At 39.6% G+C, this 27,752-nt stretch overlaps 1 protein-coding gene across 3 annotated transcripts in view; it reads left to right on the top strand.

The window, feature by feature from the left end:
• Nucleotides 1-27,752, top strand: part of mipol1 (mirror-image polydactyly 1) — a 70,216-nt gene that overhangs the window by 36,537 nt on the left and 5,927 nt on the right. For all 3 annotated transcript variants that reach the window (XM_088925784.1, XM_088925782.1, XM_088925783.1), the window contains 5 exons: nucleotides 57-90; nucleotides 720-890; nucleotides 6,589-6,696; nucleotides 16,805-16,899; nucleotides 26,960-27,190. In XM_088925784.1, the coding sequence (XP_088781910.1) occupies nucleotides 57-90; nucleotides 720-890; nucleotides 6,589-6,696; nucleotides 16,805-16,899; nucleotides 26,960-27,190 (639 nt within the window). The remainder of the gene's footprint in view (nucleotides 1-56; nucleotides 91-719; nucleotides 891-6,588; nucleotides 6,697-16,804; nucleotides 16,900-26,959; nucleotides 27,191-27,752) is intronic.

Below are 27,752 nucleotides of genomic sequence, written 5' to 3' on the forward strand. Positions count from 1 at the left end.
TGTGCAAAGGAAAGGCAACTGATCTAGCTCTCTGTGTCCCTTTTTTCTCTCTGTAGGCTGGAAAATATTAACCCTGAAGAAAATGACATGGTAAGCCATTCTCTTTGGAGGTTTTGGCGTGTCACTGTTTTTATTATACGGGCTTAAGTAAAATCAAGTGGGGGCTCTAAAATGGAAAACGAGGGTGGGAGAGATCAGATTGACAAGCTAATTAGATACATCATTCCCACAGTACTGAAAACAACGTTAAGGCCATCGTGTTATTATTTTTTAAAATCATGGATATGAGTCCCTTGGGAATTGCACCAAGCTAGCAACCAACAGAAAGCAAAACAACACCATGGACATGACAGCCTTCGTGTCAAAGAAATTAACTTCTTAGTAATAAGCCGTGTTTACTCATAACATCATTAAAACATTTCAAAGCAAATAATCAGTGCATGCATTATAGCACAGCAAACATGTTATAAGGGCATTACGTCTTTCGTTTCAAGTTTTTAGTTGTAGTTCAGCGGAGCTCAGGCTTTCAAAGTAAACAGGAGTCACTACTGCAGATAAACAGAAGAAAATCCAGAGCACAGGGCAGCTCTTAATCTTTCTGAAGTGTAGTTAGCTTGAGTTGGAGTTTACAGCTTTCTGGTTCATACAAATGATGCAGCCCTGCAGGGTGTGGAAGCACAGGAGCATTGCGACCGCGCACCTGTCCTTCTTCCCTGCAGGACTTGCAGGAGCTCCTGAACCGGGTGAACGGCGCCACCTGCGCCCTGACGATCGAGAGGAGCGGCGCGGTGATGGCGGACAGGCTGCACAAGGCGCGGGATCGGATGAGCAGGATCACCGCCGAGGAGATGAGCGCTGTGATCGAGGAGCGGGACGCCGCCCTGGCCCGGGTGAGACAGGGAGCGGAGATCTGGGGCCCTGCGCTCGTGTCCTGTTGTCAGTCCATGTTCTTTAACTTAAGGTCCTTCCATGTCAGGATGAAGCTCACTACTGTTGAGGTTGTAGAAACACAAAGCTAATTCAGTTGCATTCAGTGCTGCGATTATTAGTCTGGATTTGTGCAAGAAAGACCAAGTGTGAATGCGCCAAGTTTCATTAGTCCACTTCTATAGACCACTAGGCTCTAAAGATGCCTCTGGTTGCTGCCTCTGTTAGACACACTGGCCCCTTTCTGTCTGTGGGCCTGGTTTCATACAACTCTTAACCCACCTATCATTGCTTCAGGGGCCTAGTAAACCACTGAAAAAGAAATATTGATACAAGTGATTAGCAGTAGTGCAAGAGTTATTTGGTGGGAAAATATAAAAATAAAAAAATATCACCTTTGGTGAAACAATCCATGCATTTCCTTACATCACAGCAGCAAAAACATGAGCTCTGTATTTAGGGCAGACTAGAATGTATATGTGTGTGTGGGTAAATGCAAACATATTGTATGCGTATGTTACATAGTACAAAATAAATACACACAGGACAGAATCTCTCTGTAAAACATTCTCCTTAAATCAGTTCTTGAATTTTAAACTTAAGAAATTTGCCTCTGTGTTTAAACCTAAAGTGTTTGCCTGGAATATAGAAGGTATTAAAGCCAGCTGAGTATACTTAGACTTTTTTATTAAAATAAATGTTGGCCTTATGGGACTTACTCCCTTTGATGGCTTTGAATGTTATCAGCTAACAGTGCTATCCAGGATCTGCAGCTTTATATACTGTTAGAGTGCAAATACAGTACCTCTTGGACTTTCCCTACTCACCTGTAGCAGATGAATCTCTCAGTTCTGATGTTTTCTGTTTGTTTTTTTCCTAATCTTAGGCATGTTTACCCACTCACTTAAACTCTGTGTGCATAGATGACATATTATACAGGGAATATGTTGATCTTAGTCTGCACTTTTAAGTCAGAAAGCAAGTAAAGAGCACACCTATCGCTGCATTCTGAACTGGGACAGAAACCTTTGTGCTCCTTAAAAAAACGGAAGCCATTTCCTTTAAATATTGACTCTTTTTCCTTTTTTTAAAGATGCTTTCTATTATCAGTCTATTAAGTGTGGTAAGTCTATATATTTAGTCTTAAATCATTTATTAGATTACTGAGTAAATAGGCAAACTACTTTCTACATGCGTGAAAACAAATATTGCTGAATAAACCTCAAATATTTGATATATCTTTCTTGCATACATATTTTCAATTGAATGAAAACAAACAAGTATGCAGCTAAATATTGACACCCAGAGATTGTACCTCATCGTTAGCCCCCACATTCCTGGGTCTGTATTTGCCTAGATATCTTTGTTGGTAAACAGACCCTATATTACTTTATGACTAGCTTGTGCCTGTTTTACAACCACTGTTATTTGAAGAAAGTAGAGGAAATCCTCTTTAATAGATGTCACTGGACTGATCTATCTGTGTTCCTCCATCCTTTGAAAGCTTACTGTCTGTCTCACCTGTGCTCTTGCGAACCCAGGGATTATTGCATTGCCAGGATCTGAACTCCTGTCCCCTTTGTTATTGTAGATGAAAGCAGCCCTGACTCCGGGAGTGTGTATGGGGTATTTTACATTTGGGAAAGAAGAGAAAAATGAGACAAACCTAGAAATACTAATCTGAAGTGCATAAGAAGTATTTTTAATCTGGGTGGTATTTAACCGTAGTTTTGTTATGTGGGTGCATTTCAAATTTCTGCGCAGTTAGGAGTTGTGCTCCAGAATGTGAATTCATACACATGCCCATGGAATCTGAAACTTAAAGATGAGGAGCTGTTTATGTAATCAAGGTATGGACTATTTAAGGCAGCAGCTGTAGAGTCATTAGCAGTAAGCGTAAAGGACAGTGTATTCAGCTTTTTAATGAAATAAGCTTTTTTCAGGCTTTAATACTTTGAAAAATATACCGAATTCTACCATGAATACACCACAATTTCTATTATAACAAAAAAGTCGTTATAATTGACACAGTTGGCTCAGTGTCAAATTAGATATTAAGACGTTGCCTTGTTTATATAGACTGTGATAGTAGAATCACTTCACAGGTTACTTTTAATTATATTGCAGTGTAAGAGGTGAGGGGGTGCTTCTTGCCCTCTGCAGTCCAGCGTTGTGAGGGTTTTAATTATAAACCCATGTTTTGGAAAGTAAACAGAATGACAGTGAAAAGGTAAACAAGCTGTAGCTGATTCGGCAAGATAGGGGGCCACAAACCTAGAAACTGCCTTTATTAAGCACGATATTTCTGCATTTGGATTGACTGTGAGAACTAGGAATATTTATACTGGAGTTTCTTCCTGTTGTTGTCTCTGTTGGTTGTCAGCCTAGATCCTTTCAGATGGCAGGTTTAGCTCAATCAGAGCGAACAGGGATGCATTAGCCATGGAGAGAATAAAGAGAACACTGTATCCACTACGACTGCTGAACAGACCACTCAAATGCACCTACATGTAGAGCGTGCTGTGCAGGGCCATCTTTTCCACAGGAACCAAAAAAAAAACACTGTATTTCCATAGAAAGTCATTTCAATCAAAATGCAAATATCAGGAGCCTGATGCAATTCAAGACACCCTCCTTTAGCAGTGTATCAGGCTTTTATCTTTGCTGTTTTTGTTTAACTCCATACAATTTTGTCCCCACATAAAATGGTTGAGAGGTTATCATCTGCTCTCCCTAACTGTCTAGTCAGCAGATGTCCATGAGGTACAATACCACCGTTCCTACAGATGCAATTCTGCAGCTCCATGTCTCTGGCCCTGACTGTGAGGTCACAGCACTTGCAGTTTCTCAGCAGTCAACGGGCAAACAACTAATTCAAAAAACTGTTTGAATGCTCTTTTCTCTTTGAATTTGTCACACAATGGTTTGTAGATGTCTGGAGCAAACACCCCAGCCATGTTGTTGAAGCAGATACCTTGAATTCTTTCACAAAACAGCTGGTGGAGATCCTTGAATCAGTCCTGAAACGAGGAATAGCTGAATGGCCTAAAGTATCCAAATTCCTTAATTTCATTTGTAACCTGTCTCATATTCATATTTAAGATTACAACTTTGTTATTGTCTTAACCCTGTTAGTCAAATTTTAAAAAGTGTTAAGATGCATGCTTAATATAAAATACAAGTTTGAAATACAGTCTGTGTTTCATTAAATCTGTTCTTAACGTCTGAAATAAAGAGCAAGAGCTGGCTGTCACATTATTTCTAAAACTAACTTTTAGAACCCTTCTGTATTACTTTCATGATGATGATGATGATGATGATGATGACGACTTTGAACAAGTGTGCCTGTACAACTTTATAATTACAAATTTATAAGTAATTATCTTATCGGGTTGATTCAGAACAAATATGAAATCCACATGATTCATCGTCACTCTTATTTAGCTGAAAATAAAAAAAAGTAGCAATATGTAACCCAGAAAGAATGTAAACAGACTGCAGAGTTACCATAGTAATTATGGTGATAAATGTTTGAAACACTGACATCTTTCCACAAATGTCACATGCAAATGATTAAAAGAAAAAGAAAGCTGTGTTGCTATTTTGTTAGGATGGGCCTTGGCTATCACTCAACACTAACCTGACATTTAATGCATTTAGTTTCAGCTCCAACAGACACAATTGACTTTGCTCTGTAGCCTTATGTGTCCGTTGCAGTAATGTTGTAAAGAAATTAGGTTTTCTTAGCATTTAATAAGACCACATGAAAATGAAGAACAGCCACATAGTAAATCGTCTTCTCTGTGGAGAGAGAGGTCTCGGGTTACGAGTGGATACTGAGAGCTGGGTCTATGAACAGCTCAGACCAGGGTCACTCACTTCCAGCAGTACGACTGCCCTGGGATTAACCCAGAATTCACAGTAAAGGTGCATTTTAATAAAGGAGCAAATTTTTAAAGAATCCGTCCATTGGAGCAGTTTCAAAAGTATGGCGCAAGTCTGCACATAATCCTTCAGAGGCTAGAATACGCGAACACTCTATCCTAAAGGATTTCTGAAACCCCCAATCGGTTCATGTATCCTTTTCTTCATCTTGTAGGGATTAGCCAAGAGGCAGTAGGCAGAGGGTTGCTGTTTTAGCAAAGGCTCGGAGATCTACAGGGTGACGTGAATATAAAAAGGTGGATGAGTGCTGGGAACAGTCTTTATTTCTCTAAATGTACACGCTCTTATGACAGTGGAAGCGTTTGGTTACAGCTAGTTTTGTGATTTTATTCCAGGGTGCCATTTTGTAGAAACTGTGCTGCTTTGGTTTATTGATATGGTGAAACTACAGAAATTGTAGTGCAGTAGTTTTTCTTACCTTACTGTCTATTTGAAAAGTTTTTCTTTTTTTTTTCTGACCTGACTCTTTTTGATTCATTGAAAGTTGGGGCTTTCATTAAAATGTTGTAATGTGTATTTTGATTCAACTTCTGTCTGAACTGGACTTCTTCCAACTTATCAAAATTGCGATTTTGCTTTTCTCCCAATTATTTTCTTTGTTAAAAGCTCAGGCTAGCTCTTTGTGTGACTTGCCGTGTAAATGGCCTTTATTGCACTGCTGCAGTTTTAAACAGTGTGTCTGTAAATTACTGTGTGTAAATTAAAGCTTCGCTCTGATTTAAATACATTTTCTCAAGTGCTTCCAAACATCTGCTGCCTTAAATCCATAACTCACATTGACACTAAAGAGGGCTTTTGTATTTTGTCTGGAAGAACATAGTGTTATTTTTGTCTGCAGAGGAAGGACTTGAGCGATGTCCTGGTTGGAGGGATGTTTGCCTGGCATTTCAGGACAGGGGTTTGAACGTTGAAAAATTGTTACTGTCAGTAATGGCGATAGTTTACATTCCTGGTAAGTGTCCTTGAGTCTAGGAATGTGAAAATCAAGGCTGTGCCAGTAAGGGCACATATGGATCGGTATAAAGCATTATGCTTACAATAACAGCAAATGTATACCACTGTGATCTGAAAACACCCAACTGTGTGCAGTATAGGTATGTTCCAGTAGCATCTCAGCTTGGGCCTGACTGAACATCCCTGAAATTGTGCTAGCCTGGAAAAACACTGTGAAAACATTCTTTTGAGACCGAGCCATAGTGCCAAGCACTGTGCCTCCTTTTATTTCAAATTCTCGCTTGCTGTTTATTGTTTATTGTGGATTGAAGCTGCTATTGGGAGTGCACAGCAGCACAAAGTGGAAAGTTAACCTGTCACAGAAATAAACGTCCCTAGTTATTGTGTAGACATTATGTACTGCTCACTTTGAAAAAAGAAGAAAATATTCCGACATATTCTCACATTAGACTTCTGTTATGTTAAAGATATGAATATATCTGTAAGGAAATGTATTGAGAAATGGTTTTCTGACCTGGTCTATTCTGTTTCACTGGACAGTTCACTTGTATTGTGTTAAATTCCCCTGCTGCGTTGCCCTTGGCTCTCGGAGACTTTTATTTAGGCCCTTGCCGAAAAGGCCTCACCAGAGGGAGAAGGTGGCTGGGTAACTACCCAAGCATGCATATATTTGGAAAAGTTAAACGCAGAGCTCTTCAGCGGCTTCGGCCGAGGAAAATTTTGTGCTAATATATTCAAAGTGATTCTTTCCCTTTTCCACAGTGCAAACGCTTAGAGCAGGATCTTCATCATCTGAAAGAGCAGAGCCAGACTTCAGCAAACAACATGAGACATCTGACTGCCGAAAACAATCAGGAACGTGCTCTGAAGGTAAATCTCCAACCAAGATCCTGGCAAATTAAGGTTATGAGCCCTTGGTACCTACTCGGCTGTGTGATGCATACATCAGCTGTGTACATTTCAGCACAAGTACACCAGGGTGTTTGCCAACAACTCCTTCTTTAAACACAGATACAGCACCCTTCTGCCAGGGCTTTATTTATTTATTTGAAAAACGGGAAAAGCCATAGCATGCTTCCTTAAAATAAGGCGTTTTTGTTTTGTTTTTTTCCCACGTCTGGTTCTGTTTCATGTAATGTCACCTGCAGGTTAACTTGTTGCTTACATCCGCATGTAATGTTTCAGGAATACAGGTCAGAGTCTCGTGATATTTACCATTTACCCAAATGCGAAGACACTACAGAGCACTGCCTGCTCTGGCCCCGTCAGTGTGTGAGTTGCGGCAATGAAAAGTGTTGACCAACTGTACTGGTGTCCCCGCATTTGACAGGATTTGAAATTAGATCTGCAAGAACGGGCAGTAATGCCAGACAAAACCCTTGAAAGAGGTAGGAGGTAAACAGAAGCTTGTTTGATTTTTAGCATTTATCAGATGAACCCAAGCCCAATCACTTAATGTAGAGCTATAAAACTGATGCCTGATCAACAGTCTGATAGGACAGGGTAAATAGTCCACAGAAAGATGTCAAAGCTGGGAGTTTGGTTAATAAGTTGCATCCTTCTACCGGTTGGATCTTGCACAGAGCAAACTTGGCAATTCTTTTGCGGCAAAACCTTTTTGTAGCAAGTGGCAAATAAGACTTTTAGCGCTTCAGAAATGTGAAAATGTTCCAAATTTAAAGCTTCATCTCTTGTATATGATGATATGTGAACACATATATATATATGGACATAAACATGAAATGAGTTTGAAAATGTGTATGCTCTGTTTTCTGGATAAGAGTTTAAACATTATCTGCCGTGGCTTATATGGAATGTAAGGATATTTTTAAATGATGTTAATTACTTTGAAATAGTGTAATGGCTATATGGGAATTGCTGTATAATCAATCTGTGTGCAATCTACAAATATCTGTTTTTTTCTCTGGGCTTGGACAATAGAAAACTCTCATCGAGCACTTACGGTATTTCACAACACACACCAAACTATATGTAGCAGCTTAGAAACATTGTAGCATGAGCCTGGCAGTCATTCTGTGCGTCTGGCTTCACAACCTTTGCTGAAAGGTCAATATTTCAAAATTATCTGTCAGTCCTTTTTTTTGTTTTAGATTGATTGCAAATTGAGAATTACATTTTTTTATTTAAAACTGCTTTATATCAAAATTAATTTCTGTCCTAGGTTTGTGCAGTAAAGGAATTTTATTTTAGCCTTCTTTCACCTGTTGTGAGTTTTACAACCTGCCCAGCCCCGAGCTCTGTTCGGTTTGAATCATGCGCTGGTTTGAAGTAATCCTTTCCTGCAGGCCCTTTTGTAACGGTTTGCACTAACTGCAACACCTCATTAAATGGACTACATATCCACCTCCCCGTCTGTCCTTTGTGAATCATTGGGGAAAGAAAGACATTTTTTTCCTGTTTTTCCCTGTAGTGGGATCTGTCTTAACTGCTATGCAACAAGAACAAGCACATTGTAAAAATGGGCATTTTTTCGGTCTGATTTGACTTTCTCTGCCAAGCAGATGTCTGAATGCCCTTTTATACAAAGGCCTTCATGGATCTGTCCCAGGAAGTTTATTAAACCCCTGTTTTTTAATAACATTGCATGGTGTTCAAATATGTTTCAAAACACCAGTGGGCGACGTCAGTAGCATCCCAATGCCAAGCCATGCTTCTCTACATAATCTTGTAGGACTTGTGTTCTAGCACGCGCATGTATGCATGTCTGCATTTGTATTTATACAAGCCTGTATGTTCGTAACAACCTTAAATTCCCTCCAACAAACATTTGCTGGTGGATTTGAAGATAATGCTTTGGCTGACAAGGAAAAATGAACAGTAGCACACAACATTCAAACTCACCTCTGCAGAACAGCCGCCTAGGTAACAATTAAATGCCAATCAGTAGGCATACAAATATTAAAGTTTTAATTTAGTAATCAGCCGAGAGCAAAAGTAACGATTAGCCAGCACGTGACTTGGAATATCCCAATGTTAATTAGATCTTATTCTGATTGATCATAAATTCTTAATGTTAAAAATCATGGTTCACTGGCAGAAAAAAAAAGTCCAGTCAGATTGTGAGGTTTAGGGAGGCTAGTAATATTTGTGCACTTCTTTATTTCTTAGCAAGTCCTTTTGATGGCTTATTAAGAATGATATTAAATTTTGTTATTAATGTAGCACTTGGTTTCCCTTTAAATCCCCTTAATTATAGATTGACTCTTGGGATTACAGAGCTACGTTTTTTAATTTAAAATGAAATGGGAACAGCTGTTGTAAAATTAGTCTACAGTATTGAGTACAGATCCACAAAACAATCTGAAAATGAATAAGGTATCACACTGAAAGAAACCGAAGATACCTGCTATTAGCTTTGATTAGGATTCTTTCCTTGTAAGGGGTTAAAATCTTTAACTGAGTAGCTAGAATGAACTAAATGTAAGGAGGATTATTTTCTTTATTATTACTTCCAAGGCCACAATTATAAAAATGCTGCTTTTATGTATTTTTTTCCACTTTGTTAAAATCGCTTTTGGGTCTCAGGGCTTTATAACAATTTCCTCTCCCTGTCTGTTTCTTAGTCATCATTTGGGTTTAGTGCAAACCCAGTGTGAGAGTGCAAGTCTCACCCACAGTATACCACCCAGGCATTGATTGTCATAGAGATGAACTGCAGATTGCACTTTTGTAGTGTTTCATAATCAATGCTTCACATTTCAGATGAGGGTAATATTGTATGTCATTTGACTGCCAGAGAAATACAAAGTGCTTTATTAAAGAACCTCAGTCCTTTTCCATTTTCATGAATTCACCCAACACCTAATCATTTACTTTCAAGCTATTTTCTTTATTGGTCACTGTAGACTGCATGTTTCACAACATTGTCCTTTAATGTCATGCAAAGCAACAAAAATAATTTAAAATCAAATTTTGTGCTGTGAAATAAAAAAACTTTGGAAATAATATTTTATCAAAGGAAATTCCATTAGAGCTACATTGGAGAAGACAAGTAAGGGCCATTTTTAAAGTGATAGTCATTAGATTGAGAACTTCTGTTTTACTTCCATTGCAAGTCATTGATCTCAGAATAGAGTGAAATGATTATTGAAAAGGTGTTTAGTAAAAAGAACCCAAAATCTGTGCAGCTTGATGAATGTATGCTACATTTTGAACACTGCAGGAGTATGTCAACAACGTGGCAATTTCCTAAATTTGAGCTGCAGCTCTGCTCTGCTTCCGCTCTAAAGAAGTGCATTTTGGAGGGCCTTTGTGAAAATTGTTTTAGGAGTAAATTGAATTTTTATAACTAATTAATTCAGTAATTATTAATAATTATTTAAGATTTCAATGCATTTTTATTAAAATATGGAACTCAAGATGTAGGGATACACTAAACTGACACATGCCAGTCTGACCTTGGATATCAGTGCTTTTTATTTTGGCACTAATTATGATACTGCAAGGTCTGGAGTTGGTAAAAGCAGTTAACATTCACTCCTGAAATACCCAGCCTCCCTCAAGACATGTTTACCATTGATGTCGCTGGATTCTGTGAGAACTGCTTGGAATTATTTCTAAAGGGAACTTTGCAAACAGCTCGTCTTCCGTCCCGGAATCTTGGCCACTGTGTGATTCTGAGCCTGCAGGTCTGTTTTGAATGCGAACAGAGGGGAGAGGACGTTGAATCCCCATGGCCGAGGTTATTCGGAGTTGTGTGTGTTTGTGGCTTCATTCCTGGACCGCTTGTATTTGCTCTCCAGCTTTTGCTCTATCTGACTGGACCTGGCCATTCCCTGGCTTTGCCTTGCAGGAAAAACAGAGAGGAAAGCAAGCTACAGTGTTTTTAATGGAGTTAATCATTGATTAGTTTTTTTTTCTTCTTTTGCACAACCTTTAAGGCTTTGACATCACCCTGCTCTGCACTGTTTTGATCTTGATTTTGATCAAGCTGTTCCTAACTAGTTGGCAGCTGTTGATGGTAGAAGTCCTGGCAGAGATCGCATGATTTTAACTGTTCTTTTTTCCCATTCCTGAGTAGAATGGCGCACTTGAGGTTAGGAGCAGCCTAATTCACTTTGCTACAGCTAAGTAGTATATAGTCAGAGACAGAACAAATGTGTGTGGGGGGAGTGTCCATTCTTCCTCTCGATACTGTTTCATTGTCAGCAGTGCTGAATTATTAATACTTCTTTGTGATCCTGATTTAGGTCTTTTGATTTCTACATTTTAGTACAGAACAGCTAACAGTGAAATTCCTAATGTCTTGCATTAGAAAGGTGAGCTCTAGCTCCTCAGTTCCTTGCTCTTTGCCCACCTGTTGGAAATTTGGTAAGACTTATGTCAGCGAAGCGCAGACATTGGTAACAGTCTGTAAATCAATATAACGGTCTCTGGGGGTTAAGCGTGATACTTGACGTGTAGAAAAAAAAGTATTTTGTTACTTGGAGTCTGTTCTGCTGAGATTATAGTTCTGAATTAAGAATGGAATGGAATCTGTCCTGTTAAATTTAAATGTGTTTGACTCTTTTTCTACTTTAACAACCTTCCTGACTTGAGAGAATAAAATGATGGAATTCCTATAAAACCTTCAATTGTACTGTGATTAGAAGTCTTAAAATATTGTGATTTTGAGATGTATATCTCTGCTATGATTTAACCTAGTTGTGGGGGTCCTTAGCTCTCAGTGAGATCTGAGTATGTCTGTTGATTATTTAAAATCCTATCTCTCAGGAATATGTTATAGGGTCCATTGCACAAGAGTATTTAGGCACTTAAATCAGGACACATTTTTAAATGCAACTATCTGAGAAATAAGAAAATTCATTACATGTATTGTATGTATTTTAAACATTTGACATTACCGTAAATACGGAGTTGTTAGAAATATGTTTTTCTTATTTGAAATCCATCCATGCATAAATATAAAAGCATACATTTCTAAATTATATATTAATAAATATTAATGTGATCTGGGCCTTACGATTCAATTCAATACTTTTATTGCTTTCAATTTATTATACCACAGTTTAGATATTGATTTTTGTCTTGGTGTGTGGGCATGTCTGAATTGATCAAAGCAGTGTGCTGTGATTCAATTAATACCTTTTTAAGCCAGGAATTTTGAAAATCTTTAATGTTTAATAGTGTGGCTCTAACAGTTAAAAGACAGATTAGTGCCTTTCTGCAATTAATTACCTAAATGCAGAGCCTGTCAGCTTCACCCTCAGCATTTCGTAAGCAGGTCTGTGTTTGTCAATATTTTATTGTGATTAATTGCAGCTTGTTTGAAGGCTGGCAGTGAGAGAGAGCTTTTATCCTCGCCCTCATTCCCCCATTCTTTCGGCAGTGAAACATTAACACAGGGCCTTACCTGTTGCCTCAGTAACTCTCTTGCCCACCCATGTTGCCAGGTGAGTGGGTTTCTGCTTATCATTTGCTCATGAAATCTCCTCTATTTAATGAGTTACAATTGTTAATTGATGTGCACTGGCAGGTGGTGCTTCCATACAGCACGCCCTGCACAAGGGCACATTTTTATTGATTTTGAAACATAAAACTATTTCCTAACTTAATAACAATGCACATTTTTCAGTACTCTGGATACACAATAAATAGAAACTCACTTCGCAGTGTCTGTTAATGATCATTTATACAAAATCTATGTTGGGTAAATTCGCTCCAGAAATGTTTTTGCAGAGTTATTTGTCCTCCTTATAAAAACAAAACGGTTTTAATTGTCTTCTGTTTGTTGGTAGTGTGCAAACTGGTGTAGTGGTGAGGATTGGGAAGACCAGGTCGGAGTAAGACCCCGGCACCTGACACCCCCCTCATTAACAAATTCCCGTTTCCTATGCAAAATCATCCCAGTTCCATTCTAAAGCTGTTTAATCTGCTGTGAAAATGGCCAGTGTCAGGCAACAAGCAGCGTGACCACCTGAAGGTTGCTGTCAGCTGTCAGCCTGACCATCAGTATATATTCTTATCTCCCAGTGGGATTTGCAGAAAAAAATAAAAAGCTGTACTGGCTGTTCCGCCTGCCTCTGGGCTAGAGTTCAGATTTGTCGAGTACTTTGGACACTCCTGTGCCATGGAGCAAGGAAAGGGAGCAACGGATTTCTGAAGGGAAGCTTGCCAGACCTCCTAAAAGATTTGCTTCTTGCAAAAGAAAATGTGTGACGGATGTGGAGAAATGAATGTGATCACTGTGACCGAGTTTGAAGTTCACCGCACCTCTCCATTCGAGAAAAGTACATATTGATTTTGGGAGGCTGACGTCTCTTGTATTTTTTGCTAACTGGAGGGGCATTCATTCCATTGTAATCTTCATAATACTAAGGTCTGTGCAGTGTGTGAATAGCACACCTATATGACTTGCTGCTTTGGAAGGGAAAACATAGATACACCTTTCCAGGCAAGTCCCCATCCTTTCCATTTACAAATACCACTTTCACAAATGCTCAGCATACCTGAAACTTCAGTGCTTTGAAGCAGACCGAAGTGGCACAGCTAATACTTTTACACACCATAGCTCAGCTGTGCACCAATACAATCTGTTGTTTGTTTTGATGACAGACAGCTTTCATTTGCCAATCAGTGAGAAGTAAAAGTTAAGCAATGTGTTTTTTCTAAATATAATGATATAAAGGTACATACCATGCTCGCCTGTCAATCAGCTTTCGGAAAGCATTGTTAGCAACTGCTTTATCTATAGAGGGTCACATTGAGCCAGAGTCTAACCCAGAAAGCAGAGTGTTGCAAGGCGGGTACACAGACTGGATGGAAGGCCAGTCCACTGCTATGGCCTGGCATCATCACTCACATACAGACAATTTACAGGTGCCCATTAACGTAGATCACATGTGCTTGGATGGAAACTGCAGGGCCTGGAGCAGAACCATGTGCTCCCAGGGAGAAAATGAAAACTCCATACAGAAAAGGGCAGATTCGAATCTGGGACTGTGGAGAGATAGTGCTACTTACCGCATCACCTAGATACTCGCTTAGTTTTTATGTTGAATGGATTTTCTTTTTAAATTGGGTTTTTTTAAAACGTTTTGTTTCTTGAGTTTCTGCACTCTGTCCTGTTGCTCTTTCCAAAAGAGGAAGCACCGTAGCCACCTGTCCTGCACCTTCTCCTTATCTCACTCCGTATGTTTGCTCCAGTGACCTGTCAGGGTAACTGAAGGTCTGTTGCTTTTTACTGTGAGACTTGAGCTTTCAAACAATTGTGACTGATTTCTAGGTAGTCTTTTATTTCACGTAAAAGAGCCTTTAACAATGTTGCATGTTTTACAGGCTGCCCTGCCTAAAATTAGGCTCTTGCTTCCACCTGTAAGGTCGGTCCTTATCAGAGTATAAATGCGTTGTTTCCCCAGAACCATTAAGCTGATATTGCGGCTCTTTGCAAGTGCTTCTCTTATCTGGTGCCTGGGCAGCAGTGGGCAGTGCTGGCTGTGCTCCGCTGGTCTGTGAGTGCAGTTTATCTCTCTGGCTTTAAGTGCTGCCCTGACACCAGGGCTGACTCTCGGATAACACAAGAAACAATTAAAAGCTAGACTGGCTCCATTCTTTCAACAAAAGATGCAAGTGGGCCATAAGAAATGGCCATTGTTGAAAATTCAGTCAGGAGAGTGTATTCACGGGAGTTTGGGTGGGTCTTCCAGAGACATCCATGTTAACGTGTGGCTTTAAAAGGGGGTATTCATGAGATTAATTGACTTGGGTCATTGCAGCTATATTTCTTCATCAGTTAGCAAAAATTAAAAATTAGCCTGCCATTCCTTAAACCTTATATTTTAGTAAAACCAGTTTACATGCTTAAAAGTTGCTTTAGTGAGAAAACTGCCTGTTGATGATGAAAGAAGTTTGTTTCTCCAAATTATAGGAGAGATGTCCATGTTTTTTTGTCAGCTTAATGGAACACATTATGCAGAAAGAAAAGCAGTTGACATGGGATTCAACAGAGTCTTGTATGATGCATCCTATGATACAGGATGGAAGACTTCATGTTGACCTCAGTTTTCTGAAGACTAATGCCAATAACTTAAATACTTGTTGGGAGACTTTGCTTCTCTTCATGTATTGCTAAGATCTCATACATCGTCAAGTAGGTCAGCATCATTGGTTTTGCAATGGTGTCTTTCAAAATGACCTAAAGGTGTACCAAAACAGCTGCTAGGGGGGTAGGGTGCAAGCTGCTCATGGCCACAGCTCTCCCCGCCAGCTGCCTGGGGCCCAGAAGTCAGGCTGCACTGGTAGTTTTCTGCCACTTCTTGCCAGCTCTGTACTGTTTAGGTCTGTCACCATGTTTCAGAATACATTATGTAAGACAATTATATCTTCACAGTCATCAGTGTACTTTCTTGTTCTTGCTCTGCCACCCTGTTTGTGTGTTCTTGTGTTGTTTTAAGAAGAAGCCATTATTAATTGCAGGCTGGGAACACAGTGGAGAGTGGATGCTCTGAAAATATGCAGAGCTGAGCCTCTCTGAGCTCTCTTCTTGGTATCAGTAGTGGATGACAAGCTCCGACATGTCTTCGGCAGACTGGTACTGTACCTCCACAGAAAACCCATAACTCTCTTGCACTTGCGGGTTGTTTGAGATTTCTGTTGGGTCCTGATATCATTGCTCATAACATAGATCTTCACAGAATTGTCTGCTAAATGTTTATGGATAAGGCAAGCTCTGTACCTTTTAATCATAGGTACGGGCTTGTTTTTAACTTGCAAATAAAATGAAGGCATCACCTGGTCCGGATGAACTTGTCACATTGTGAGGCGGCGCTTAGCAGATGGCAACTGTATGCTGTCTAGGCGCTGAGTCTCCCTGTTAAGTATGATTCAACTCCAATTACATTCCAGTAATCAATAACAGCTTTGCAGTTTTCATTGTGCATGTCCTCTACCTCTCTTCCCTTATCACTTAGGCTATAGATTGCAGGCAATTACAGTAAGGCAGCTGGCTGTTGGTTTAGGAAACCTCAATTGTTCTCCTCTCCCAGCTGTTGACTAATAAGGATAGTCAACACATCTGTTTCAACGGCTGGTAATTAGCAAGAGCTTAATTACTGCTTGGGTTTAACAACCTAGTCCCTGAATGGCAAGACACTGTTTGCCTAGTGCTTTGCACTCTCTGTGACCAGTCACTTTGCCTTGAACACAGTCTTTTTGAATGAGTGCTGAGTAGCAAACAATGCTTGAATGGGATACCCTAAGCATTTACCTATTGTCTGTCCATGTGTTTGTTGGTATTCTTTTAATGGGTTTAATAAAATGCAGTAAAGACCTTTTACTGTATGCAAACATGTCTTTTTGAAAGTTTGGAATTTATGTTTAAATTTATTACCAATGAAAGCATCCTCTTTTATTCTTAGGTGCATCTAAGAAGTCTACATAAATTTAATAGTGATTGACACTGACCTGATTTCATTGTAAGATAATGTTGTGAATATTCAATGCCTGCTTAGAATGTGCAGCTTTGTTCATCTGACACCCTTTATTGTTTTATAAATATTAATTGATTACATACAAAAAAAAAAGAAGAAAAGGGTGCTGATCACCTCTGCATCATAACATGCAAGGCAGTGATTTGGCAATTGGGTTCTTGTGTTTAGAATAAGCTGTAGTTCTTCTCACAGTCCCCGCCTTGTGAATTGTGTTGTGTGGAGTCTGGTGTAGAGGAGTCTGTCTGAGCAGGTTTGCCTGCAGTTCCATAACGTGGTTATGATCTGGTGTGGAAGGCTGTTTTTATGGGTGGGGGACTGAGAACACACACAAGATGATTTTTAATCCCCCTGGCCTATGAGTTAAATAGGCAGGCATGCCATGAAGTCGAGGAGCAGAATTATGTTCTTTCCTAAAATGCATGAATAAAATTCTCCTTCAGAGACCTAGAATAAGCATCGCACAGTCCTGGTATATTTCATTGTTGTCGTGCACTGGAGCTGTACAGATCGTTTTTTGTTTTCTCTCACAGGCTGATCTGGAGCTCGCCCAGAAGGAAAGAGACCATGCTCTGGAGCACAGTAGAAAACTAGAAGAAGAAATTCAGACCCTGCGCGTGTACTACAGGTACATCTTGTTTTTTTGGTGGCACTGCTTCCGCTGGTGTTGGTATAGAAACAGATTTGCTTCCGTCCATGAATTAGGTTTTTTTAAAAAAGGCAGGCCTCTAGAGCCATCTGGCTTTCACGCCTCAGGTTCTGTGCTAAACGCCCTTACGCTGGAGTGATGCACGAGCATAGCTGATGCACCTCTGGCTGATGAAACCTTGACAACCAAATACAAGGAAAACCAATAATAACAGGTGATTGCCTGCGGGCAAATCAAAACCCAGGTTTCTAGTGGTCGCTGTAGTCTTACCTGCTCTTACAGGTGGAAGGGGTTACGATGTGTTCTGTAAGTTAGTTCTGCTTACATTAAGAGTATGTGGAGACAAGCGGTTACTATCTCCTCTGATCCCTTGCATGTTCTGCATGAAGAATACCCACTGATGCTTTCAAATAGACATTATGGAGTCCCAAAAATGCAGACATAAATGAGAAATTACTTTTATCTCACATTCAATCAAACTACTTAGTCAATAAATGAGTGTTGGTTATGGGCAAGTACAGTCAGAGGTTATGTGAAAAATGAAGGGATAATATGCAATTAAAAGGGCTTAGAGCGATTCTGGGGGAGTAAAGTTACAGGTTCTGGTAAATTGTGGAGATTCCTGTAGGAGTGGTGCATAAGGACCATGTATGGATTGATGTCTTTTCTATAATGTAATATGTATTTATGATGTACTGTTTGTGCGCTTTTCATACCTTTTTTGTAAGTCTCTGTGTGTAAAACATGGCAGCTTGGATGCAAAACACATTTCTGAGGAATCAGGTAATAAACTATTGTCATACCATATATGATGCAGCTGCTATATAACTTTAACGTTCAAGTCACAATGGCTGGCCAAAATAATTAAAATAAAAACACAGCCAAGCACAAACGCGGCTATGGGGGGTCTGTAAAGGTGTCACAAGGCAAAACGGAAGCAGAACTCCACAAGATCAAATCTAACAGAAGTGTTGTACAGGGCAAATATTGACCAGTGAATGACTCCTGCATCTTTCTTCAGAACTTTTTTGGGTACAAGTGTCTGTGAATAAAATTGTAACAAGAAACAAAGACACTTGTGTAGTATAGGTTTCAAACCCGTCAGCACTGGAATAAACAGTGTGTTGGAAAGTAATAACTTCTCCCGTTTAGGTTTGTGCTTTACAGAGCTCCACTTTGTGTGAGTCTGTGCACATTTTGTGCATGCTCATGGAGCATCTAGAATTATAATCTGTGGAGCAATTTTATAAATTCCTTAAGTACTGGAGGGGCAGAGATGCACAGAGGCTTAAAACCCAGAAGTGCATATGAATAATCTGTCTAATTAAAAGACGAAGCATTCTTTTTATCGAGAATATCATGATTGTGGCATGTCATTGTAACTATTATTTTACTTTGGGTTCACTGAGTAAAGAATTTGAGGTATAGTGTCCCCAGCTTGTGGTATGCAGAGTGGTAACTTCTATAAAATCAGAGTGTCCAAATGTGATTTGGGAGCATTAGCACACTTTTTCCATATATTCCACAAACTGAATGTAATCAAATCTCAGTTTTATAAAACTAATACAACCGGGATAGTATAGTTACTCAAATCAAAGTTGGCAAGCCAGTGTAATTCCCAAATATCAAAGGTGAAAGTCGGTTTTCCTCCTTTAAATGTTTTGTGCTTTGTTACAAAATGAAATTTTGCATTTTTATGACGGACTACTGCCTTTTTTTGTGTCAGGTAATTAAAACTGAACATTTTTTAGGACAGTGGCTTTATGACTGTTTTTTTTGCAGATACGCATGCAATCTTACTGTCAGTGCTATATGTGTTGCATGAGTCCAGCACAGGACTTAGTGGATCATTGACGTAAACCTCAAAAACAGCTGCCTTGCCTCTTTTTAATCACACAAGCTTACTCATTTCAGTGCTTTGTTAGTCAAAAGAAATCTAGATAATTAATTTGAGAGAAAAAGAGTATTAACCGAAAGAAATGGTTTTTAGGTCTAAGCATACATTTCCGGACATACCCACACTAACAAGGTGAGATTTCATCTTCGCCAGGAGAGGAACGTGGGCTGTGGCCACTGTGAGCCTCAGTCCTAGACTGAGTTCCCCGAGTGTAAAAATCTCCCAGGCTCTTCTGTGCCATCATCTGCTGCCTGTTCAGCTACTTTAGACATTAGACACAGGAAATATGCTGAGAGCTTTGTAATTGCTGTGCTCTTCTGAGTCACTACATTTTAACATGCTGAAAGCTTCCCTCCTCTAGATATGCTGTAGATTTAAATTAGTTAAATGAGTTATAAGATGCTTCTCTGTATGTATTTCTAAAAAGAGTGTAAAGGCCAAGAGGATGTTTTTTTTCCTTAGAATTATGAGTTACGAAAACTGAAATCTTGTACACTGTATGTTATTTAATGCTCTTATAATTAAAAATGTGATTTGCTTTGTCTCAGAAAACAGAATAAATGACACTGTGCTTATGTTGTGAGTGCAAGATAGCAAGTTTGGTCGAATGAAGGTAGGTGGTTTTGTAGGTAATGGGATACTAATGGTCTCATACCAGAATAATTCATTATTGTGCATCTGTAAAAAGCCTCAAAGAGGTTAGCACATTGTGGTTTTTAATTGGCCTCCACCTTTTTATTTCACCTCGGAACAATGTCACTCTCGCACCCTGCTGCGAACTGAGCCTGTGGTGTTGGTGGTCTTTTTTGAGGCTATTCTAAGCAACCGTAATTGTAAATTGTGAGGGGCTTTGGAATTCTTTCCTGAATTCATTGACTGCAGTTGCTCTGACACGGATTGAACTAGAAAAGCAGCTTAGAGTGTTTGTTTCTGGGCCGTGTCGCTCTTCGTTGCTATCATAACACCAGGGGTGACTCGAATTCGAAGCACACCCCTGGAAAGAGCTGTATCAGACAAGAATTAGGGGCACAATAAATGTCTGTTGTTCAGACAATCGATTGTAAGTCTTCTGAGCAAAAGCACCTCACTGAATGATTTTAAAGATGAATTAATTTTTTGTTTAGGCCTGTATAAAACAGTGATTAATTTTTTCCCTTTGCCATTATAACAAGGAATCAAGGTCTCAGGTTTGCTGCAGAAGTCCAGTTAGACTGATTTCATCATATAAGCTCACTTCCAAAACCTGCATTGTGGGTTTGGCTTACTGTGTCCTGTTTCGAAAGGTTTCTTGATAGAGACTTAACATTTGCATAAATCTGGATTTTTTTTCCCTCCTTCAGTTTGCTTGTTTCCTATACTGTACGTAGCTTTTTTTTTGTTTGTAAAACCCATAAAAGTCTTTGAAGTTAAAGCTCTTTGAATAATGACATTCCTGGCTTCAATTTCCCCTCCCCCTAAGGTTTCGTTGTGAACACAGACATTGTATTCACAAAATTTGCATTGTGTGGAAAGTGGGAGTTGAGCAAAGCTATCAGCAGGAATATGAGCTGGATCTTCTCTGGATAATTGGGAGCGTTCGGCAACACACAGAGGATGGCTATATGCTTGCCCACCAGACATAGCTTTGTTTTATTTTACCTGACCTGAATTTATAGTCACCAGCTTACTCGGATCAGGTCCTGAATGTTCGAGATGTGCACACGGTGTTAAGTGAAAGATTTTTGAATAGCGCAAGTGTTGGTGGGATTGGTGTGTTGAAAGTGAACGGCCAGCCGTGGGGAAACCGTTATTGGAATGAGTTTTTATTTGAATATATTTTTGTTGGACGGACCCAGTGATGGAGCTGGAGCTTTGCTTGACAGTTAGCCAGGGCTGAGGGAAATAGGCCAAACAAGGGTTTTATTAACACCCAGTTCTTGCTTTCAAAGAGTCCTGTGGGATCTGTAATGTTCACAGAGTAGACTAGACCTCATTTTAACACCTTAAGACAGTTGTCATTTCTTCAAGTAAAGGCTGTGGCATTGTGGTATTTGCTTCTTTTTAAATGTAGAATTGCTCTTAAACAATTTTGTCTATATTATACTGGGATGTCCTGTCAGGTTGCATTAAATTGTTTGCTCGGTTCTCCAACAATAATGTTGCAAAATGAGAAAATGAGAAACACAGTGCACAACTTTCCAGGAACCCATTCCGTCTTGGAGCTTATCTAGCACTTTTTAAGTGCTATTTTAAGATTTTTATGTAATGTTTAAATGGGTTCCTTCAGACACAAGGAAGTAATTTTCTATTACTGTGCTGGTAATTTATCCCCAGAGGCTCCCCTCTGTTATTCCTGGGCTATGGCGATATTGGGGCGTTACTCTTTCGTAAAATTTATTCTAAATCCGTAAAATCAGTGATGAGAGGGAGCAACTACTTCATACTGTATATGAAGATGATTGGTCTCTTCATTTCAAAACTGAGTTCAAAATAGCCCTCTTACTCTGTACCAGTATTCTAGCTGTTCAAGATGTGCTTGTGATGTTCTGGAACCACTTTTAAAATCTTTGTATTTCTGTAAAGTATAAGTTAAGTAGGGGTTGGACCTCATCACGCACTTTGCCAGAGGCAGGGTACAGTACTTACAGATTTCAGTTCATGTTAAAAAAAGGATTTGTTCAGAGCCTTCACAGCTGATAGTTCTGCATAAAGAAATAATAAAAGGAAAGAGACTAAAAGCGCTTAAGGACGTCCACACTGCCCACTAAATCCTGGCAACTACCACAGATTCACACATTCAGAATGTGTGCTGTACATGGACAGTATAGCCACTCTAAACCAATAAATATTCCGTATGAAGTGCACGATAGGTCCCCAGTCACTAAAATGGTTATGTTTACACTGTTGTGTTGCATTATTATCATAATTTAAAAGCATGCTCCACTTTTCTCCTAGGGCTTTCTGAACCAGAATTTTTCTGATGGGTTTTTTCCAAAGAAGAATAATATTTCTGTAGTGCTAGATGCGGTAGTATGAATGCACCGGACTGGTTATCAGCAGGTTTGTGAATTGGCAGTAATAGGTTCTGTAGGCAGCTTCATTATGAGAATCTGTGGTGTGAGCACAGTGTGACTCAGTGCCATTCTGTAGTGACTGCCGCTTATTTATTTAGAGCAGAAGGAGATAAGTCTCTATTAAAGGGTCCTTTTACGTACCGGTTTGATAACACAAGCCTCTACAGCTATTAAATATTAACCAAGACTTTGCTTTTCAAAATTAGAGGGCAGTTGGTTATGATTCCTTCTCCATCCAGCACCATTGATTAGCTATCTGATGCACATGGTTAATGAGTAACTTGATGCTTTTCATACTGCACTTCATGTGGGCCATTTCATGAAACACACACACACACACACAAATGTATAAAGAGAAAGAGAAAAAGGACTTGACCCAAGTGCATAGCCCAGCTGTAAGTTTGAAAGAACTCTTGGTTGTTCTTATAAGACCACACTCTGTGGTGGTATCCCTTGCTTTGTAGCCAACATTGCACTTCAATATGTGTTACTGAGCTCAGCAATCTTAATATATGGTATGGCAGTCCGTCTGGTGTGCCTCATGTCTGTAGTCTGGCCAGAGCCGTAATACCCAGACTTTCCTTTCTCCTATGGTTTACTAAAGCATTTAGGGCTGACACGCTGTCTTCCTTTGAAATATCCAAATGTTCATGGAGTGCTTTGTATGTTTGCTTTTTTAGCATCTGTGTAACCGTTTTACTTTTTATTCAGTTTAGCATTTATACCACTTTTTTCGATTTCAAAATGACTGAAATTGAAGTACTTTCTATTGAATTCTGTCTGTGGATTGGTTTGTACAGATAACTGGTAAAGGGTGTGTGTTTGGTGGGGGTGACCAGATAAGATAATCCATAGTTAAGCAATCCTCTTCAGCCCTTGTTGTCACTGCCTCTGGACTTTAGTACCCAGCATGTTTGCATTTAATTAAACAAAGCACACAGGTTACATCACTCTATGGCTATCAATATCAGATCAGAATTGATTTCCTTTTGCTCAAAAAAAAAGAAAGGAAAAAAAAATGCGAACATCTCCACTTCCTTTTCAATTAATTAAAATCTGTGGTGTTCCAGAATGGCTCATATGATTTTTAAAGCACTGCAAACATAATTACTTAAAGATGTAAATAAATGGTGAGTGGCCTCGACCCAAAGCACCAAGTCTTTTCATGTCTGCCCGCTGTGTACAACACAGGCAGACCTGCAGTTAAAAAGGCATTGTTATCAAAATGCATGGCTTCTAATTAACACAGAGCTTACTGTTACTACAGCATGGAGCTCCCCGTTAGGGAACAGCTGATTCATGAATGATTTCTGTTTGCTTTATGGAGCAGTTTATCTTCTATTGTTGCCTGGCTATATAACTCATTTTACTGCCGTGTTTTTATAAAAGCCTCACTACCTGTCTTAAAAAAAGAATAAACACCACAAATACTTTTGCAAAAACACCACTCTGGACAGCAAAGACACTCAATATGACAATTTCAAACTATTAGTAAAGAAAATAGGAATAGGATATGTAATAAAGATGTGGACGGTGTAGTTTCTGAAATTGGTCCCTGAAGGTTTTATACTTAAGATGTAAAGATACTGACTTTTCCAGAATTCTTACCAGTTTTTAAACAAAATCAGTTGCTTATCTTGAGGTTTGCCTCTAAAATAATCTGAGTGTTTGAAAGCTAGCTTTTGTTTGTTCTGCAATCCAGGTATAGCAGTCTTAAAACAACCATGTATACATGAAGGTGGACGTGCCCTGTGGTAATATTTTAATGCACAGAAATATAGGATTGTTTTAGTTGTTGTTGAGGGGAAAACAACCAAAACTGTGAAATAGCATGTTTTTAGAAAACACTCCCCCTAGACTAAATATTAGCATTTTTTACTTTAATATATGAAGCCTTCCGGCATGCCTTGCTTTGATGGTGTAGCAATGAATGATAGTTAATGTAGTGTTTACAGTGAGAGTATGTATAGTAATACAGTCTCATTTTCATTTGACGAGTTAAGGTGAAGATTTAAGAAAGTGACCTCACTAGAGAGGTTAACAGGACGTGAACTGAGTGGACTGACAGGCTGAGGTGTGGACAGTTGTAGTGCTTTTATGATTAAAATTGTTACAGACTGAGGAACACGGTACGCAAATGAACATAAAGCATTTAAAATGGCAAAGAGCTTCTCCTTAGCAGGTGAAAATGAAAACCTTCGTCTTATTGTCTCCCCAGCGATAGCTCCGTTCCCAGCTCTTCTTTTCTTTAATATTGAGTTATTTCCATTTTATTGCTGTACTTCAATTACTTTTTGAGAATGACATTAAGTTCTTTCCTGTGCCGAGAGGTTAATAATTAAATATTGCATTTTGGTGGGAAGGAGAGCCTTTTTTTTAAACAAACTCACTCTTTTTGTTATTGTGCAAGTGTAATATATGCTTTTATGGCTGGCTCACTTTAGGACAGATTTATATTTTTTACAAGTAAAGGCAATGCAAATAAATTCTAGAGGTTTGTTTATGTAAAGAAAACGTGAGGATTAGATTCATTTTCATTTTCTAAAATTACTTCACATCAGAAACACATCTGAAAATATTTCCTCTTAGTAGCTGAGGTTAAGTCAGTTACTGACATTTTTTATTAAAATGTAAAATGTATCTTTGTTTAAACGAGTCAAGAATACATATTGTTTTTTTAAGATGCATATGTAGTCATTTTAATGAGCATTTTTTTAAATTTAACTTTCAAGGTCAGGTACTGTGGAGCACCTGTAGCAGCATGCCTGGTTAATACCAGGGGAGCCAGATCACTCCTAATTGTTGAATTCCTTGCAGTGTTGTTTCAGTCTTCTCACTAAGGGATGATCGATCCTGTGTGAGCTGTTTGTTTTGAAAGAGCTCGCCCAGAAAGGTGGAGCTCTGACCTCCTCTGTGATCACTCCATATTCATCACACACCTGTGTGAATAGAAATGTGCTGGCGTTTGTTTTTAAAGCCTTGTAATGAATAGAATGCTTAAGTGATCGGTTTTAGGTCAAATACGTAGATAGCAATAAGACACTGGAAGTCTGTTTCTGTTTTGTTGTTTGCTGCAAGCATTCTTTTCTTGCACAGTTGTGTTCATTATGTCCAGTGTTTCTTTCTCTCCTGGGGACGCTTTGATAAGTAGTCTAAGCAGCAGTTTAGGAGGGAGGGTCATATCTGTTGAGGTTAATGGATCAGTAGTTATTCCTTATTGGGAACAGCATTTACTTCATTTGAAAGTAGGTTCTCAAGTTGTGCCCCGAAGAGCACCTATCTAATATACACAGCCAGGTTTCAGTCAATTTTGCACATTAAGTCAAGCTGTATGGTAATGTATTCCGTTGACATTCTGCCGCATTATTACTTCCTGATATTGTTTCTTGTACTGACATTCGGTTAGAATATTAAACTTGTCTATTGATATAGGCTGTTGATACAGAGTGACATTTCACATAGATAGGTAAACTTAGTGCTTGCTTTCATTGTTAAGGTCAATCCATTTTCTGTTAGTGTATAAAACTGGTCATTCACATCAAATGTGTCAACATGGGGCTGCTCAGCTGCGAGAGCTGGGCATGTGAATCAACACCTCTGGTGACACTTTTCCAAAGGCGGAGATCACTCTCACTACATGCACCAAGCAAGGAGATTTGAGGAATTTACTGTTATTAAAAACAAAATAACAAAGTACAAATCATCTTGATCCCTTTTTTAAATTAATCCTTACAATCGTCTGTCATGCATAAAAAGTTAAGTTGCTGTGACACCAGCTTTTAATCAGCCGTCGGAGAAAAGGATCCATTATCCGAATCCGCTTATCAGAAAGACAGTGGTTGGTGTGAAGGAACACAGCAACACTTAGCCTGTCCCAGAAACACAGGGCACAGGATGGAAGTACTATCTGGACAGGACGCCAGTTCATCGCAGGACACACACATGCAGTTTTGACACCCCAGGTATCCCATACTGAATTACACATGAGATGGGAGGGAAGTGGATCACCAGGAGATAATTGAACCCAGTACCCCAAGAGCACAGAGGCAGCACGGGTCGACCTCCTCTTCGCTGTACGACTCCGGAACACAAATGGTACCGTTAACATTACAGCGAATCAGACTAGCGAGAGGGAGCAGGTGTAATCTGCAAGCACACCTGTCTCAGGACTCTGAAGGAAATTTCAGCACAGGCCCTCGTGTTTCTTCTCATAAACTTTCTAATTCTGCTTCAGGCCAGCTGCACGGCCAGCTCCTTACATTTTCTTTGGCTGCGTTACACTTTGTTGTGTCACTGCTAAAATATGTCAACACTTACAACCACAAATACATCTTCTGAGTCACCACATGCTCATATTATTTCAGTTTAATTATGTGTCTTTGCAGTCTTGTCAACCTGCAGAATTTTTACCATTATCTTCTGACCTTACATATCTGGAGATCATGTACAATAGCCATTGTAGTTTTTGCATTTTTTGTAATCAGTCTGTAAATATGTAACAGTGGTGGGGTACAGGCAGTCTGGCACACAGTGACCCTGCTCACTCACACAGTTTGGCTGTGAAGGTACAGCATCCCAGGTACTTGAGTCTCTTCTCTGTAAGGGTGCTGTGACCTCTGAGCCACCCACTGTCACAGACAGTACAACCTCTGTTAACACACAGGACTTACAGCCCTAAGAGGTCATTGTTATGGAAATTGACAACAAAATAAAACCTCTAGTCTTCTGCTTCACATCTGTGAGTAATTAATAGAATCCTCTTTCTCAGAGCGTCCTCATGTTCCTGTTGTAGGACAGGCATTTTATTGGTCCTGTAAGAAGTTTACAACCCCTGAGGGAAAGCTGGCCAGAGCTTGTGATTCACTCAGACCTTAGGAGAAGTCATGTTCAATGATGTAAGAGTTTCTTGATGGTTATTTAGAGGTGAAGGTAGTTGCACACTTAAGGTTTAAAACAATAGAAACGTAAAAGGTAATTGAGACCCAAATGTTCACTCATTTCAGATCTTTTCTCATGCTTATTTCAGGTGAGTGTGTTTCCTAATAGCTATTTTTCCAGGCAGTTCTTTTTCCATTTACTTCCCCCCCAGTTTACACAAGTCGCTGTCACAGGAGGCCAGCCTGAGGGAGCAGTTGGACTCCGCGCTCGGCTCTTACGAAGAGGCCCTGCGCTCCCAGGAGGGTGTGGTGTCCCTGGCCGGTCTCCACAGCGACCAGCTCCTGGCCCAGCTGCAGCTCGCTCTGGCCGAGCAGGCAAACATGGAGGCCCAGCTCCTGCAAGCGCGGGAGGCCCAGAGAGAGGCTCACGAAAAAGTTCAAAAGTGAGTTCCTGTCTTTGTCTCCCCTTTGAAAGGATTAGCTGATAAGAGATGGTGTGTTTTTGTTGGTTTTGTTTCTTCTCTTCTTTTTTGTCTTCTCTAACTCTATTGAATTCTTCCATCAAGCAGCCGTGTTAAGAACGAGAGCCTGTTCTGTGCTGTTCACAAGCCTGGCTATTGTTCTCCCCGTTCTTCTCTTTTTTCTGACTTTTACAGTCATGGTTGCACAGCTCTGTTTGAGCTTTTATCAACCTTCTATGCCAATAAATCGTTTTGAGAGTTGCAGTTGCCATATTGAGCTGACATGCAGCTAAGCATCAAGAAGAGCAACATCCCTGGGCAGCGCAATCCTTCTTTGACTAACTGGGAAAGTGTTCATCTGGAAGAATCGCCACAAGTCAGTGGCAACATCACAGTCAGTGGCAGCCTATCTAAACAGATGCATTCAGCTATTGTTAATGATTCTCGGGGAAGTGTGTTATACAGAGGGCTTCCCTGGGTCTCGGTGATCTCAATTTGCTGTGTCCTTCTATATGTCTCCTTCCCAGGGAAGTTCTCATCTTGC

This window comes from Atractosteus spatula, chromosome 9 (assembly GCF_055471065.1).
Source record: "Atractosteus spatula isolate fAtrSpa1 chromosome 9, fAtrSpa1.hap1, whole genome shotgun sequence".
In the NCBI taxonomy this organism is placed as follows: Eukaryota; Metazoa; Chordata; class Actinopteri; order Semionotiformes; family Lepisosteidae; genus Atractosteus; species Atractosteus spatula.